This window comes from Emys orbicularis, chromosome 7 (assembly GCF_028017835.1).
Source record: "Emys orbicularis isolate rEmyOrb1 chromosome 7, rEmyOrb1.hap1, whole genome shotgun sequence".
In the NCBI taxonomy this organism is placed as follows: Eukaryota; Metazoa; Chordata; order Testudines; family Emydidae; genus Emys; species Emys orbicularis.
In genome coordinates this window covers 19119868-19134971 of record NC_088689.1, presented here as the reverse complement: position 1 = coordinate 19134971, position 15104 = coordinate 19119868, and the positions used below count along the sequence as shown (strand labels likewise).

The 15104-nt window shown below is 40.9% G+C and overlaps 1 protein-coding gene across 1 annotated transcript in view; it reads right to left on the bottom strand.

Moving 5' to 3' along the window:
• The window catches only part of TACC2 (transforming acidic coiled-coil containing protein 2), a 63351-nt gene that overhangs the window by 34642 nt on the left and 13605 nt on the right, over nucleotides 1-15104 (bottom strand). The window contains exons 3-5 of the mRNA XM_065407844.1: nucleotides 11623-12943; nucleotides 3954-4014; nucleotides 1239-1446 (exon numbers count right to left, since the gene is read on the bottom strand). Coding sequence (XP_065263916.1) covers nucleotides 1239-1446; nucleotides 3954-4014; nucleotides 11623-12943 — 1590 coding nt within the window. The remainder of the gene's footprint in view (nucleotides 1-1238; nucleotides 1447-3953; nucleotides 4015-11622; nucleotides 12944-15104) is intronic.

The following is a 15104-nucleotide window of genomic DNA, read 5'->3' as shown; positions in this document are numbered from 1 at the left end:
AAACATTAACATCACACAATGCAGTCATAAATAGATGCATTTAGTTATAATTTAACAACAAAAATGAATGGATTATTCAGATTGAACCATCTGAACAGGATATCCAACAGATCCCATGAAAGCCCCGGATCCTGCATACACTTATGCATGTGCATTTGAGTGTTCACATGAGCAGTCCCATTAAAGTGAGCAGAATTACTCACATGCATCAGGTTAAACTCATAGATAAACTGTTTGCAGGATTGGGCCTAAGAGCCTAAATCCTGCAGTCTATAATCATGCAAAACTCCACAGATTTTGCCTTAAATTGTTCAATGATATTTTAACAGTACATTGGGCATGTGGGCAGAAAAGATCAGGTAATGATAATGGAAATAGAGCCAACAAGATCAAAAAGGATCGTAAGATTTTGAAGTAGTAAGTCCCCCAACCATAAACTTGAAGTTGGAAATTGGTTAGTATTTATTTATACATTCATTTATCAGATGTACCCTTAGGGTAAAACCTGCAAAGACTTACTCCTTCATGTAGTCTGAAGGAAGGCATGACTACACATGCAAGTGAGAAATACTTAAGTGGGCTAGGTTCTGATACTTTCACAGTTCATAAATAATAATAAATAATAATAATAATATAAAATAACCTAACAATCTTGCAATTATTTGCCTCATAAAAAAAGACAGACATCCTTCAGGACATGGAAATGGGGATGAATACTGTGCCTGTGAAAGATAATGGTCATACATCACTTGATATTGTGGGGTTTTATATATTTCTTATGCTTGAAGAAAGCTGGAGCCTAAGAGTTAGGAGAGGTGATATGTAGTCAACAGACTGATGACCAGATCCGAAGCTGGGACCTTCAGTACTGAAGCACAAATCTCCATCACCTGAGTTAAAGTACTAGAGGCCCAGCAAAACCAAAGGAAAGCCTTCCACTGATTTCAGTAGCCTTTGGATTGGGTCCTAAATCCATTAGCTGGGAGGAACAGCAGGCCACCGATCCCTTTGATTTAGGCACAGCAGGGAACATGTCACATGCTCTGAACAGTAGATTATACTTACAATTAAGTGTACTGAAAAAGAAAAATTTAGTCATCTATTGCTCTGAAGTGCTGCCCCTGTCCTATCTGCAGCTGAAAATAAGAGTGTTTCCAGTCTCTTTCAGTTTCCTCTCTTTGTCTTTTCCTTGATAAAGAAAACATTGACTGGAGCTGAATGGTCATTTATAAGCTTACCCTCTGTAGGGGAGCTGAACTTGGTCTCATTTACAAATGTAGATAGATCGGATGGTTGTGGGTAATCCTGTTTATCTGTATCCAGGTCCACAGTCATGCAAGTCCATTTCTGACTGGTTACGGAAGAAGCCAGTTTTTCCTCATCTGTCGCATGAACCACGGTGGATATAACTGGGGGTGTTTCTGGAGTAGGCAGTGGAGTGGAATCCTGCACAGAACAAATGTTAACTGAATCTATTATCTTTCATTACTTTGTTGAGCCATCAGTTAGAAATATTTGTCTGAATTCTTTTTTCCATCTTTCTCCCCACCCCCCTTTTGCTGTTTTAATTCCATGCTACTTACTACAGCTCCATATAAAATACTTGAGGAAAGAGACCCAGCTCATAGCTGTAGCATTTGGAATTACACCAGGAATAACTTGTCTCAATAATTAGACTCTCTTTATCCGTACAATGAAACCCTTTTATAATGAACACGGATACAGTAACTCCTCGCTTAACTTTGTAGTTATGTTCCTGAAAAATGCGACTTTAAGCGAAACAACGTTAAGCAAATCCAACTTCCCCATAAGAATTAATGTAAATAGAGGGGGGTTAGGCTCCAGGGAAATTTTTTTCACCAGACAAAAAACTATATATTATATAGATATACACACTATACATTTTAAACAAACAATGTAATACTGTTCACAGCTATGATGATTGTGAAGCTTGGTTGAGATGGTGAAGTTAGAGGGTGAAAGAGGGAGGGATATTTCCCAGGGAATGCCTTGCTGCTAAATGATGAACTAGCACTCGGCTGAGCCCTCAAAGGTTAACACGTTGTTAATGTAGCCTCTCACACAAGGCAGCCCGAACACGAGGGAGGGGAGATAGCATAGCAGACAGAGACAGACACACACCTTGTGTGTGGGGGAGAGAGAGAGAGATGCACACTGCCCCTTTAAGTAAGCTGACCCACTCTTAAGTGCATTGTCTTTTTAAGTGGATCAGGAAGTTGAGACAGCAGCTGCTGCCCCAAGCTTTCTCTGTCTCTCTCGGTGTCCCCTCCCTGCTCTATATGGAGAAGGGGTAAGTGGGGTGCAGGAGCAGGGGGTAGGGAGACACCCTGACATTAGCCCCCCTCGCCCTTTTCCCTCCCTGCACAGCAAGCAGGAGTCTCTGGGAGCAGCTCCAAGGCAGAGGGCAGGAGCAGCACATGGCAGTGGGGGGAGCGACAGCTGAACTGCCGATTGATAGCCTGCAATTGATAGCCTGCTGGGCGGCTGCAGCACAGGGAATTTAGGGGAGCGGGGAGATGATGGGGGGCTGCTGGTCCACCCTGGTTACAAGCCCCCACCAGCTAGCTGCAGAGGGCTGCTCTTCCTGCAAGCAGTGGACAAAGCAGGCGGCTGCCAAACGACGTTAGAAGGGAGCATTGCACAACTTTAAACGAGCATGTTCCCTAATTGATCAGCAATGTAACAACGAAACAACGTTAACCAGGACAACTTCAAGTGAGGAGTTACTGTATTGCAAAGCTGTGTTGATGAGGTAGAATGAAAATCCTGACTTAAGTGTACTGAAATGTGCCAACTGCAATTCAGTTGAGGTGGGGAGGGAATTGAGGGGAAAGACTTCAGCATACAAGGGATCCACAGATTTTCTTTGCTGTCTTTACTGAACATTTTTTTCATGCTATCTTTTCCATGGCATCATTTACGGTGTATGTGTAAGTTTCTAGATTCTGATGATGCAAGTAAAAAAGATGAGGTTATTTGGAGTTGATGGTCATGCATATGAGCTCAGAGATTTTCAGGAGTTAAGACAGAAATATTTGTGGTTGGAGATCAGTACATGACGTAAGTGGCACACAAAATGCATAGTCTCCTAGGAATTCAAGTGTGATGGCCAGGGCAATTGACTTTTAGGGATTGTCTGTATGGTGAGTTAGTGCACGGGAAGCCAGGGCTGTCTACAGTGCACTAGCTTGCTGCTGGACAAAGCTTCCATACTAAATGTTTTGTAATGTGCTTTGAAGTACTGCTGTTTGAAACACTACACTCACCATGTAGATTAGCCCTGACACTTCCCTTATGGTAATGATCTCACATAACACAAACATGGACCTCAAAGGTCATGAATCCTCCCCCTGTCTCGACAATGTCAGCCAGCTTAAAGGGAAGGTTAGGATACAGAACGTGGGGGGTAGACAATGGCATGAAAAGAAATGTCCCAGATTAAAGTAGTGAGCCAAAGGCTATCTCATACATGGCGCAGCCTTTGTTAACTCCTCCGCGCAAGAAAAGCCACCCACCAGTGTTTTAAGATGAAAAATATTATTTCTGTTCACATACTCTGCAGAGTAACACGCTTGCATTATTTATACTTTTCTTTCAGCATATCATTTTTATTTGTTTTTGTTATTTTACAGTTATCTGGTCTAATAGGTTAGATGAATTCTTCTGAGTGCTAATATCCTAAATATATTTGTTCATTACTATACTTATAAGATAGGACTTCCCAAAGAGTATTTCTGAACAGTCCAACTGGAATTCCTAGGACAAATACCCGGTCTAACTGGCATTGTACAAATTAATCTTAAAACGAGAGAAAAAAAATTAATAAACCTTACCAATGCTTACAACTATTCAAATATAACAATGTTACATCAATTTACTTTCCTTCTACAAGCAAAACTAATGACCTATGTCAAAACAACATAGCACTTTACCTGAGAGGGCGCATCCGAGAGGGGAGATCTTTTTGGTGACTTTTTCACCCTAAATGTATCACTAAAAACAAAGTTAAAACAGTAAATATGGCATGCAAAAGAGAATCAGCAGCATATAACATTTAGCAATACAGAGCTAAAGAAAATACTACCTCCTCTATAAGCCCTCCTGCTTTAAAACATCTTCCATTACAAAGCAATACCACTGAAAAACATGCTTTAAGTATTGCTTTTTATCATGCACTTTGGTACAGGACTTCGTTCCCTAAACCAGTAAGATAAACTAAGTAAGGGAGTTGAACAGCAGGATTGCCATGTGTCTAAATTCATTCAAAAAGACTATTCAAGTCAAATATTGATAGGGAATGAGGATTACCCAGTGGTTAGGGCACTAGGATAGGACTTGGGAGACCCTGGTTCAAAAATCCCCAGCCCCATCACAGACTTTCCTCTGTGACCTTGAGGAAGTCACCTAGCCTCTTTGTGTCTCAGTTCACCAGCTGTAAAACGGGGATAATAGTACTTTCCTATCTCACAGGGTTATTGTGAGAATAAATACATTGAAGATTGGGGGTTCAAATACTACGGCAAAAGGGACCGTATATGCACATAAGACAGATAAGAGATTAATTTCCTTGCCACATGTCAACAGGTTTTTGATGAACTGCATATGAAGGTTTGTGGCAGGATATGCACATTGCGCCTAAGATTTCAGGACCAGATAATCGCATTAAGTTCACAGTGATGGGAAAGGAAATCCCACAAACTTGGACTTTCATGGTAAAGATGAATATATTTACTCACATGGCAATACTGCTTCAGGCTCTTCTAAATCCCAGAACATAAACTGTCAATACAACTGTTTTAACTAGGGTTGTCGATTAATCGCAGATAACTCTCACGATTAACTCAAAAAAATTAATCACGATTAAAAAAATTAATTGCAATTAATTGCAGTTTTAATTGCACTGTTGAACAACAGAATACCAATTGAAATTTATTAAATATTTTGGATGTTTTTCTACATTTTCAAATATATTGATTTAAATTACAACACAGAATACAAAGTGTACAGTGCTCACTTTATATTACTTTTGATTACAAATATTTCCATTGTAAAAATGATAAACAAAAGAAATAGTATTTTTCAATTCACCTCATACAAGTACTGTAGTGCAATGTCTTTGTTGTGAAAGTGCAACTTACAAATGTAGTTTTTTTCGTTACAGAACTTCACTCAAAAACAAAACAATGTAAATCTTTAGCGCCTACAAGTCCACTCAGTCCTACTTCTTGTTCAGCCAATCGCTAAGAAAAACAAGTTTGTTTACATTTACGGGAGATAATGCTGCCTGTTTCTTATTTACAGTGAAAGTGAGAACAGGCGTTAGCATGGCATTTTTGTAGCCAGCATTGCAAGGTATTTACGTGCCAGATATGCTAAACATTCATATGCCTCATCATGCTTCGACCACCATTCCAGAGGACATGCTTCCATGCTGACAATGCTTGTTTAAAAAAATGCATTAATTATATTTGTAACTGAACTCCTTGGAGGAGAACTGTATGTCTCCTGCTCCATGGTTTTACCCGCATTGTGCCATATATTTTGTGTTCTAGTAATCTAGGATGATGACCCAGCATATGTTGTTTGATTTAAGAACACTTTCACTGCAGATTTGACAAAACACAAAGAAGGTTTCAATATCAGATTTCTAAAGATAGCTACAGCACGAAGGTTTAAGACTCTGAAGTGCCTTCCAAAATCTGAGAGGGACGAGGTGTGGAGCATGCTTTCAAAAGTCTTAAAAGAGCAACTTTCTGATGCAGAAACTACAGAACCCGAACCACCAAAAAAGAAAACCAACCTTCTGTTGGTGGCATCTGACTCAGATTAAGAAAATGAACATGTGTGGGTCTGCACTGCTTTGGATCGTTATCAAGCAGAATCCGTCATCAGCATGGACATGTCCTTTGAAATGTTGGTTGAAGCATGAAGGGACATAAAAATCTTTAGCACATCTAGCACTTAAATATCTTGCGACGCCAGCTACAACAGTGCCATGAGAACACTTTCAGGTAACATTGTAAACAAGAAGCAGGCAGCATTATCTCTTGCAAATGTAAACAAACTTGTTTGTCTGAGCAATTGGCTGAACAAAAAGTAGGAATGAGTGGATCTTAGGCTCTAAAGTTTTACATTGTTTTATTTTTTAATGCAACTATTTTTTGTACATAATTCTACATTTGTAAGATCAACTTTCATGATAAAAAGATTGCACTACAGTATTTGTATTAGGTGAATTGAAAAAATACTATTTCTTTTGTTTTTTACAGTGCAAATATTTGTAATAAAAAATAAATATAAAGTGAGCACTGTACACTTTGTATTCTGTGTTGTAACTGAAATCAATATATTTGAAAAATGTAGAAAACATCCAAAAATCTTTAAATAAATGGCATTCTATTATTGTTTAACAGCGCAATTAATCGTGCGATTAATCGCGATTAATTTTTTTAATCGCTTGACAGCCCTAATTTTAACTCTTCAAAGCATGGTGTTTTCCAGTCAAAGACGTGGAAAGGAGAATACCCACACATGATCATGTACACATCTACCCTGATATAACGCTGTCCTCGGGAGCCAAAAAATCTTACCGCTTTATAGGTGAAACCACGTTATATGGAACTTGCTTTGATCCACCGGAGCGCGCAGCCCCCCCCTCCCCCCGGAGCGCTGCTTTACCGCGTTATATCCGAATTCGTGTTATATCGGGGTAGAGGTGTATATATATGTAAGGTACGCTGCCTTTATGTGTGTTCGCCATTTCCAAAAGGTTAAAAATTCCCTAACGAGAACATTCCCAGATTGATGCAAGATCTACCAGTGCTCCAGACCTGACCTAACTAGCTTTTGATATTAGGTGGAAGAGGCAGGGGAACAGCCTGCACAATTTCACGCCGAGTTACTCAATAAAGCCTTTGTGGTTGAAGTTAGATGCAGTGGTGAAAATTATAGCTCTGCTCTGATCAATGACTTGCAAGGCAACAAAAGGAGTTTACAATGAAGCGTTTCAAATGATAGAGAATAAGTCAATACTTCACCTATAAACATACATGACCAAAAAAATTGGCCATCTGTTTGCTGGTATAAGTATTCTAGACTGGCTGTTAATTACTAAGTCTGATAATATAAATAATGAGAATAATTGTTTTCTTTAAAAAGTACTTATAAACATTAGATAGTGTTTAAGAAAGAATGGCTGTACAGTGTTGTATAATGCAATATTCTATTAATCAAGCTAATAAGAAAGTGTTAATGCTTTAGCTGAGGCAGGGCCGGCTCCAGGCACCAGGCAACCAAGCACATGCTTGGGGCGGCACCTGGTAAGGGGCGGCCAATCTTGGGGTGGCGGGGGGCGGCGCGGCGCGGCATTCCACGGGGGGCGCTCCGGCGGCGCGGCATTCCGCAGGGGGGCGCTCCGGCGGCGCGGCGCTTGGGGGGGTTTCCGGCGGCGCAGCGCTCGGCGGGGGGGGGGGCGGCACGGGGCGCGGCGCTGGGGGGGGGGGGTTCCGACAGCGCAGCGCTCGGCGGGGGGGGGGGCTTGGGGGCAGCGCTTTTTTTCCCTGCCTGGGGCAGCAAAAAAGTTAGAGCCGGCCCTGAGCTGAGGGCATCAAATATATACAGTTTTAAAAAACCAATCCTTCTAGACAGGCAACCAGACACTGACATAATAGCTTCCCTCAAGCTTATTCACAGCCAGGCAATTTCACTTAAAATAACTTTTACATAAGCCAGTAAAAATAACACCGTAAAGCTCCATGCCCAATAATTCTTGATCATGCTGCAAAATAAAGTAAAATAAAAATGTTTAAAAAGCCCATAAACCATTAACAAAGTATACGGCACTTTCACCATAACAGGCCCGTTAGATTAAATTTACTTACAACAGAGAACATACAGACATCACATCTTCTACCATCCTAAGACAAATAAGACAAAGAAAAGAGAGACAGACAGAAGGAACTGACAAAAAGGATAAATCTGCAGACACACTCTGTTAATGTGTTAGAGCAAAATCACCATACATTTTTGATATCCTAGGAAGTCTGCACAACCTTAAAACATTTTTTAATGGGAAGGGGTGGAGAAGAGAGGTGATAATTCCTAAACCAGTTTATGTTCTTAAATTCCATATAATTTTCTGACATGTTTTCACCGCATAAAAACCATTTTTTCATAGCAGAGGCCTACCAGTTTAATTGCTGTCAATGCTTTACACATTCTTGCCTTTCCTGAGGTAGCCATCTGCTTTCTTTTCAAGATAGAGTACTAGTTAATATACAGTATATAAAAAAAAGTTCCCAAGGAAATTAGTAGCAATTAAGTTTAAAGAAACAGGAGAACACTAGGTTCTTTTATGACTATTGATCTATCAGTAGAAGGCAGCAGAAAAAGTTCCTGGTCTGTCTATTTCAAATTACTTCCACACTCTAAGAAAGAAAGGGAAATTTCTTTAAGTTTTTGTATTTTTGGCTCTTAATGAAATGACAGTTTGAGTATTGACAGTTCAAAGTGAATGCTCTGGAAATTGGGACAGTTCTATTTCAATAACCAGGGCTAGAAAAAGTCTTCATCCGCTTCCATGCTTGTCAGCTTTAATGCCATATTTTTAAGCAGGATGATCTTGAAAGCTGGCACCTTCCATATCTAAACACAGTCTTTTGAAAGGGTCTGGATGCTTCCCAACCATCAATACAGGGGAGAGTTGAGGTTCAGATCTAAACGGGCCACCCATTCTTTATTCATAACTAGCGAGCATTGAGGGAGCAGCTGCTGCTCTTTGTTCAGTATCATCTCAGCAAAATGATCTGTCTCAGAACAACAGTTAAATATTTAGAGACATGACTGGAATGCAATTTGAGTTGAGCTGAAATCCATTCCCAAGTCTGTTCTTTTAATAGAGTGGTGAGTGAGTTTAGAATGTTTACACTTTTACTCCAGGATGATGTAGTGCCGCTAATGTGCGCTGTAGAATCAAGCGCACTGTAGTGTTAGTGATGCTTAAGCTAGTGACTCACTCCTAGGCATCCTACAGGTCTAGCCTGGAAATCACCATGCTCCCCTCTGCTAGAAAACACAATAAGCAATACATTTTCAAAGCAGTCTGCAGGGATTTCTCCCTGCAACTCTCAATGTTAACAAAGACTCTTGGCGTTGAAAAACTAACCCTTAAGCTAGTTTTTAAAAATAAATAAATAAAATCTTAGGATATTACAGTATCAGTTTAAACTGAGCCAAGTGATTCCTGAAATGAAGATCAGCAAGATAAATCACCATTTAAGGTCCTTCACTTTAATAGCTTCCTTTCTTCTTCTAGGAGCTCCCCTGAAGTATTTGTGACTGGGCTCCCCAAATGGTGGTTCTCCTGCAGTGGATCCCATTGAGCAATCTCATGCCATGGACTCTTATGTGGGGAGGGGACAGACTGGGGCACAGACACAGTGTTGCCCATTTCACCCCCCAACAAGCCCTGCAGTAAATCCCCTATAAGAATATTATAGCTGTAGGCTGCATTCTCATTATCATGCAGCTCTGCGCACTGGGGACAACCACTTACATGGATTCCAGACGCTGCTAAGGGCAGGTGACTCCATGAAAGCACAGCTCAGCAAAGGCAGCTGTGTTGCCTGGAGTCAGGGAAGAGTAACAGAGGGCAGATAAGCCTTGTGCCTCCCGCAGACCTGAGATATTTGGGAGGGGGTAAACCCCTATCCCCAGTGAAAGACTACAGAAAAAATTCTGCAGAAGGAACTTCATGGAGTGCTCTCACTAGCTCCTGTAAGTTTTTCCAGGCGATGGGGCAACCTGGATCAGTGTGTTCCATCACAAACCTCTGTTCTCAATGATTAAATAACGCAAGGCCTGTCCTGCAATTTACAATACATGGGCTTGCACACTGACTTTAGTGGCGCTCCATCTAGGCACAGGGGACCTCTTCCTGGTAGTAAATTGCTGGACTAAGGCCTTGAATATTAAAATCCCCTCTAGAATGAAATTCAAATCTCACACACACAGATGCACTTTTTAGTCTTGTTATTTTTGTTCAAACTTGAATATGTTATTCTTGGAGAATTCTTTAGGTTTTAGGAATATTGAGGAAACTATCCTCTCTCAGTAGACATTTTAAAATTTCTCTGGCACCTACTCTGAACTCCAGGCATTTCCCAAAATTTAAAACACATCATCAGAAAATCTGGCATCTCCCTCAAAAAAACTGAAGTCATTCTGCCCAACCGTATCATATCCTATAACATCCATTCAAGTAATTCAAAAATGACTTCTACTTCAAAACGCAAAACATCCCAAACCACATACAAACCTAAATCTGGCAAATGCCTGGAGTTAGAAGCCCAACTCGTGCCAGGAAATAAAAAGCATAATTGGACATTCTCCATCCTTCATTTCATAGCATTATGGAGTTTACTTTTTTGTTTTACAATGTTTGCCTTATCTTTAGCTCTTCGGTCTTTTGTTAGTTTTAGTGACAAACTTAAATTTTAAGATGTAGTATGTTATCTTTAATTAGCAGACACTATTAAGTTATAAAGGGACTTTCAGAGAGACCTTATTAGATATGTTCTCTGTTTATCTGAAATGTAAAATCCTGTGAATAAAATCTGTGGTAACTAATTCAAAGAAAATTATGTCTGAGGGGATAAGATAGCAGAAGTGCGCATCAGCAAGTTAACTACGTGGGAATCAGTACCACTGGATACCGAGTTTTATTAACCAACCAACCAATCAAATGTAGCAGCTAGAACCATTTCTCCCACAACTTGGCCTATGGGCATAGAAATAGGAGATAAACCAAGGTTTTTTTTGATCATCCTGTGAATCCTGAAACTACTTTTATAGAAAAATGTTTTCAAAGGTTATAGCCTCACATTAAAAAAATATGAAGAAAAAAAACAGGAATTCAAACTAGTAAAAATAAGACAGTTTTCCACTTCTCATACATATACATAAAAAAAATACTGGATGAAAACATGGCCCTACTTAGTTTTGCCACTGATTTCATTCACTATATCCCACAAATCCTAACTCACACGAGTACTCTTCATTTAGGTGAGCAGTCCCATTAGCTTCAATAGGGGTTTGTGTGTGTAAGGACTACTCGCACAAGTAAGGGTTCACAGGATCAGCCTTGCATTAGCAATAGGCCAGGGAATTATTTTTTCCCATTGCTGAACTCACTGCACAACGAGTAAGCTAACATTGAAAATGTGGCACAAAAATTGCTAAAGGCCCAATCCTAGTCTCACTGAAATCAATGGGCATTCAGGCACTGACGTCAGTGGGAGTAGGACTGGGCCCTTAAACTTCCAACATCCAAATATTAATCCAGTGACCTGGTCTGGGTTGGTTTCTCTGGGTTTTTACTACAGGTTATATGGTGATGGGAGCAACATGGCATTGATGATGTACAGGAAAGCCTATGCCTACCGTGGTAAGCCATAAACATATATCCGGTTGTCTAGTATCACATTCATCAGCACCATGTTTCTTACCTTACTGAAACCCATGAATTATAAAACTATCGTAATTATGGTGGGGTGCAAGGAGGAGCACTTCATAATCCAGAAACATCTCTACACTTTAACTTACGTTTTTAGTGGTGTCTTCTTCTTTTTTGCAGGTTTATTTAGGTTGTCTCCTTCAGTTCCATTTGTTTCATTGCCATTGGCTGGTATCTCAAAGGAGGCTGGAGATTTAGAAGGTGAGCTGGTGATCTTCGAAGATAGCCTGAAAGCATCAATTGAGTCCTCGCAGGTATCTGGATCAAAACTGTACGTTTGTTGAGGCAATTTGGGAGATTCTTGCATTTTTGTAGTGGAAGAAAATGGGTTAAAGTTGGGATCATCCCACTTGTCAATATCAAAAGTATAAGAGCCTTTTGAAATCGGGATATCATTTGGATCAGTGAGTGACTTGGTTGGTGTGGTGGGAGCATTGTCAAGCTTTTCCACTGTCTTTTTAGTCTTTGGCCTTCTTAGTGGCATTTTGGCACCAGATTTTTTACCTGCTTTTTTGGGTGGGGGAGTGCTTTCTTGATGGTCCTCTCTGCTGCCCTTTTCCTCAGAATAATCAAACTCTAGTCTCACAGCTAGACCTTTGACTGGAGGATCCTCTTGTCCTCCAGTGTCAGATGGAGTCACCTCCACGGCCTCTGGTGCCGTTGTAAGAGGTTGGGGTTTTTTACTGGCAGGTGGAGAGGTTTGCACTTTGCTTTCTCCAGTACTAAATGTACTAATCTCTTCAAAGTTCTCTCGATCAAAGGGATAGGAAGCTTCAGGCACAGCAGGGGCCTCCTGTTTCTCCGTAGAGATTTGGGAAGGTTCAGTACATTCAGGTTTAATTGATTCAACCTTTACCTCAGACACCAGTTTTTCTTCACTTGGGACAGAAGCTTGTTGGCTAATGTCAGATGGTTCTTGTTGCGTTTCATTCACTGGTGGAGAGTCTGCAGATTTTTTTGCGGATTGCTTCTTCTTTAAGGAAGGTGGCCTGGGTTTCTTTGTTCGCTTAAGGGTACTAGAAGCACTACTTGAACCAGTATTGAACACGTCTGCTGTTGGAATTACTGTCTCATTATTGCCAAGATAGGAAACGCCATCAAAATCACTAGCTTGCAAACTAAGAGACCGAGACAAAGTAGATCTGGAAATTGGGACAGAATCTGTGGATTTTCTTCGAACATTCACTTTAGGGTCCCGATTCTTAGCTTCTGGAGTGCTAGGTTCTAAGGTATGGAAAGAATCTACCAACTCAATGTTATCAAAGTCTAAGTTGTAAGTCCCACTGCTGGCTATAGGCTTATCCTCATCAAAGACAGTAGAAAATGAATGGGAGGGAGGACGGAATGGGCTTTCTTCAATTGATTCACTATGTGATGCATCAATTATGGACACAGTATCAGAACAGAATCCTATGGGAACAAACAGAAAAGTCAGTGAATGAAACACATCAGTCATTAAGCCCCAAATGCTTTTCTGTTTAAGTGTTTTATTACTTTTTATCTAACAAATATACCAAAAATGGAACAAAACAAAAAAATACAAGTGAGACAAATGGACTAAATCCTAAATGAAAAACTATATGTACACCAGGGCATATTTAACTCTTGGTATAAATGCAGAAGAACATTTGAACAGCTCTTTTTTTCCCCCTTGTAGTTTGATGACAATACATTATATACACTTGTAAAGGTTTACATGGAGTATTTTTAGTTGCTATTTCAGAGCTAGTTAAGGAGACAGAGATGGAAATCGAGTTAGTAGAATATGCTAAAATACTCTAAATACTGGGTGATCTGACCATCAAATACTGGTTCACGCACATTCCCCTTAGGATAATGGTTTAATACGTGGCATTTACAGAATTGTATCAAAACATACTCTTTTTACAGTTGCTGGTACTGCAGTCCTCTAATTTGACTGAAGCTTCAGTGACTTGCGTATTTTTCTCCCAGTTTAATGTCCCCACATTCCATCTTGACCGTCCTTCCAGTGCAAGAGAAGACTGGGTGTGGCTTTCTTTCCAAGGTTTATCAATACTACTCTTGTTTTGGCCGGAGTGGGGGAGGGGGGGAGAGGGAGGAGTAGGAGAGTCAAAATTCAGAGTTGAGTTGATAACTCCATTTTTATATGTCTTTACGTATGAGGTACTGAGAATTTCAATTAAAAAAATCAAAATAAAATAGGGAAAGCAGGCAAAGAGAAAGCAGACTGTACAAACATTTCTGAAATTGAACTTTTCCATTGGAAACTGCCTCACTTTACTATATTTTTTATCATTAGTGGAAAAAAACCCTATTTGTTAAAGTTCTACAACCAGAATTCTCTCTCTTATCATAGAATATCAGGGTTGGAAGGGACCTCAAGAGGTCATCTAGTCCAACCCCCTGCTCAAAGCAGGACCAATTCCCAACTAAATCATCCCAGCCAGGGCTTTGTCAAGCCGGGCCTTAAAAACCTCCAAGGAAGGAGACTCCACCACCTCCCTAGGTAACGCATTCCAGTGCTTCACCACCCTCCTAGTGAAATAGTGTTTCCTAATATCCAACCTGGACCTCCCCCACTGCAACTTGAGACCATTGCTCCTTGTTCTGTCATCTGCCACCACTGAGAACAGCCGAGCTCCATCCTCTTTGGAACCCCCCTTCAGGTAGTTGAAGGCTGCTATCAAATCCCCCCTCATTCTTCTCTTCTGGAGACTAAACAATCCCAGTTCCCTCAGCCTCTCCTCATAAGTCATGTGCTCCAGACCCCTAATCATTTTTGTTGCCCTCCGCTGGACTCTTTCCAATTTTTCCACATCCTTCTTGTAGTGTGGGGCCCAAAATTGGACACAGTATTCCAGATGAGGCCTCACCAATGTCGAATAAAGGGGAACGATCACGTTCCTCGATCTGCTGGCAATGCCCCTACTTATACAGCCCAAAATGCCGTTAGCCTTCTTGGCAACAAGAGCACACTGTTGACTCATATCCAGCTTCTCGTCCACTGTGACCCCTAGGTCCTTTTCTGCAGAACTGCTACCTAGCCATTCGGTCCCTAGTCTGTAGCAGTGCATGGGATTCTTCCGTCCTAAGTGCAGGACTCTGCACTTATCCTTGTTGAACCTCATCAGGTTTTTTTTGGCCCAATCCTCTAATTTGTCTAGGTCCCTCTGTATCCGATCCCTACCCTCTAGTGTATCTACCACGCCTCCTAGTTTAGTGTCATCTGCAAACTTGCTGAGAGTGCAGTCCACACCATCCTCCAGATCATTAATAAAGATATTAAACAAAACCGGCCCCAGGACCGACCCTTGGGGCACTCCGCTTGAAACCGGCTGCCAACTAGACATGGAGCCATTGATCACTACCCGTTGAGCCCGACGATCTAGCCAGCTTTCTATCCACCTTACAGTCCATTCATCCAGCCCATATTTCTTTAACTTGGCGGCAAGAATACTGTGGGAGACTGTATCAAAAGCTTGCTAAAGTCAAGGAATAACACATCCACTGCTTTCCCCTCATCCACAGAGCCAGTTATCTCATCATAGAAGGCAATTAGGTTAGTCAGGCACGACTTCCCTTTGGTGAA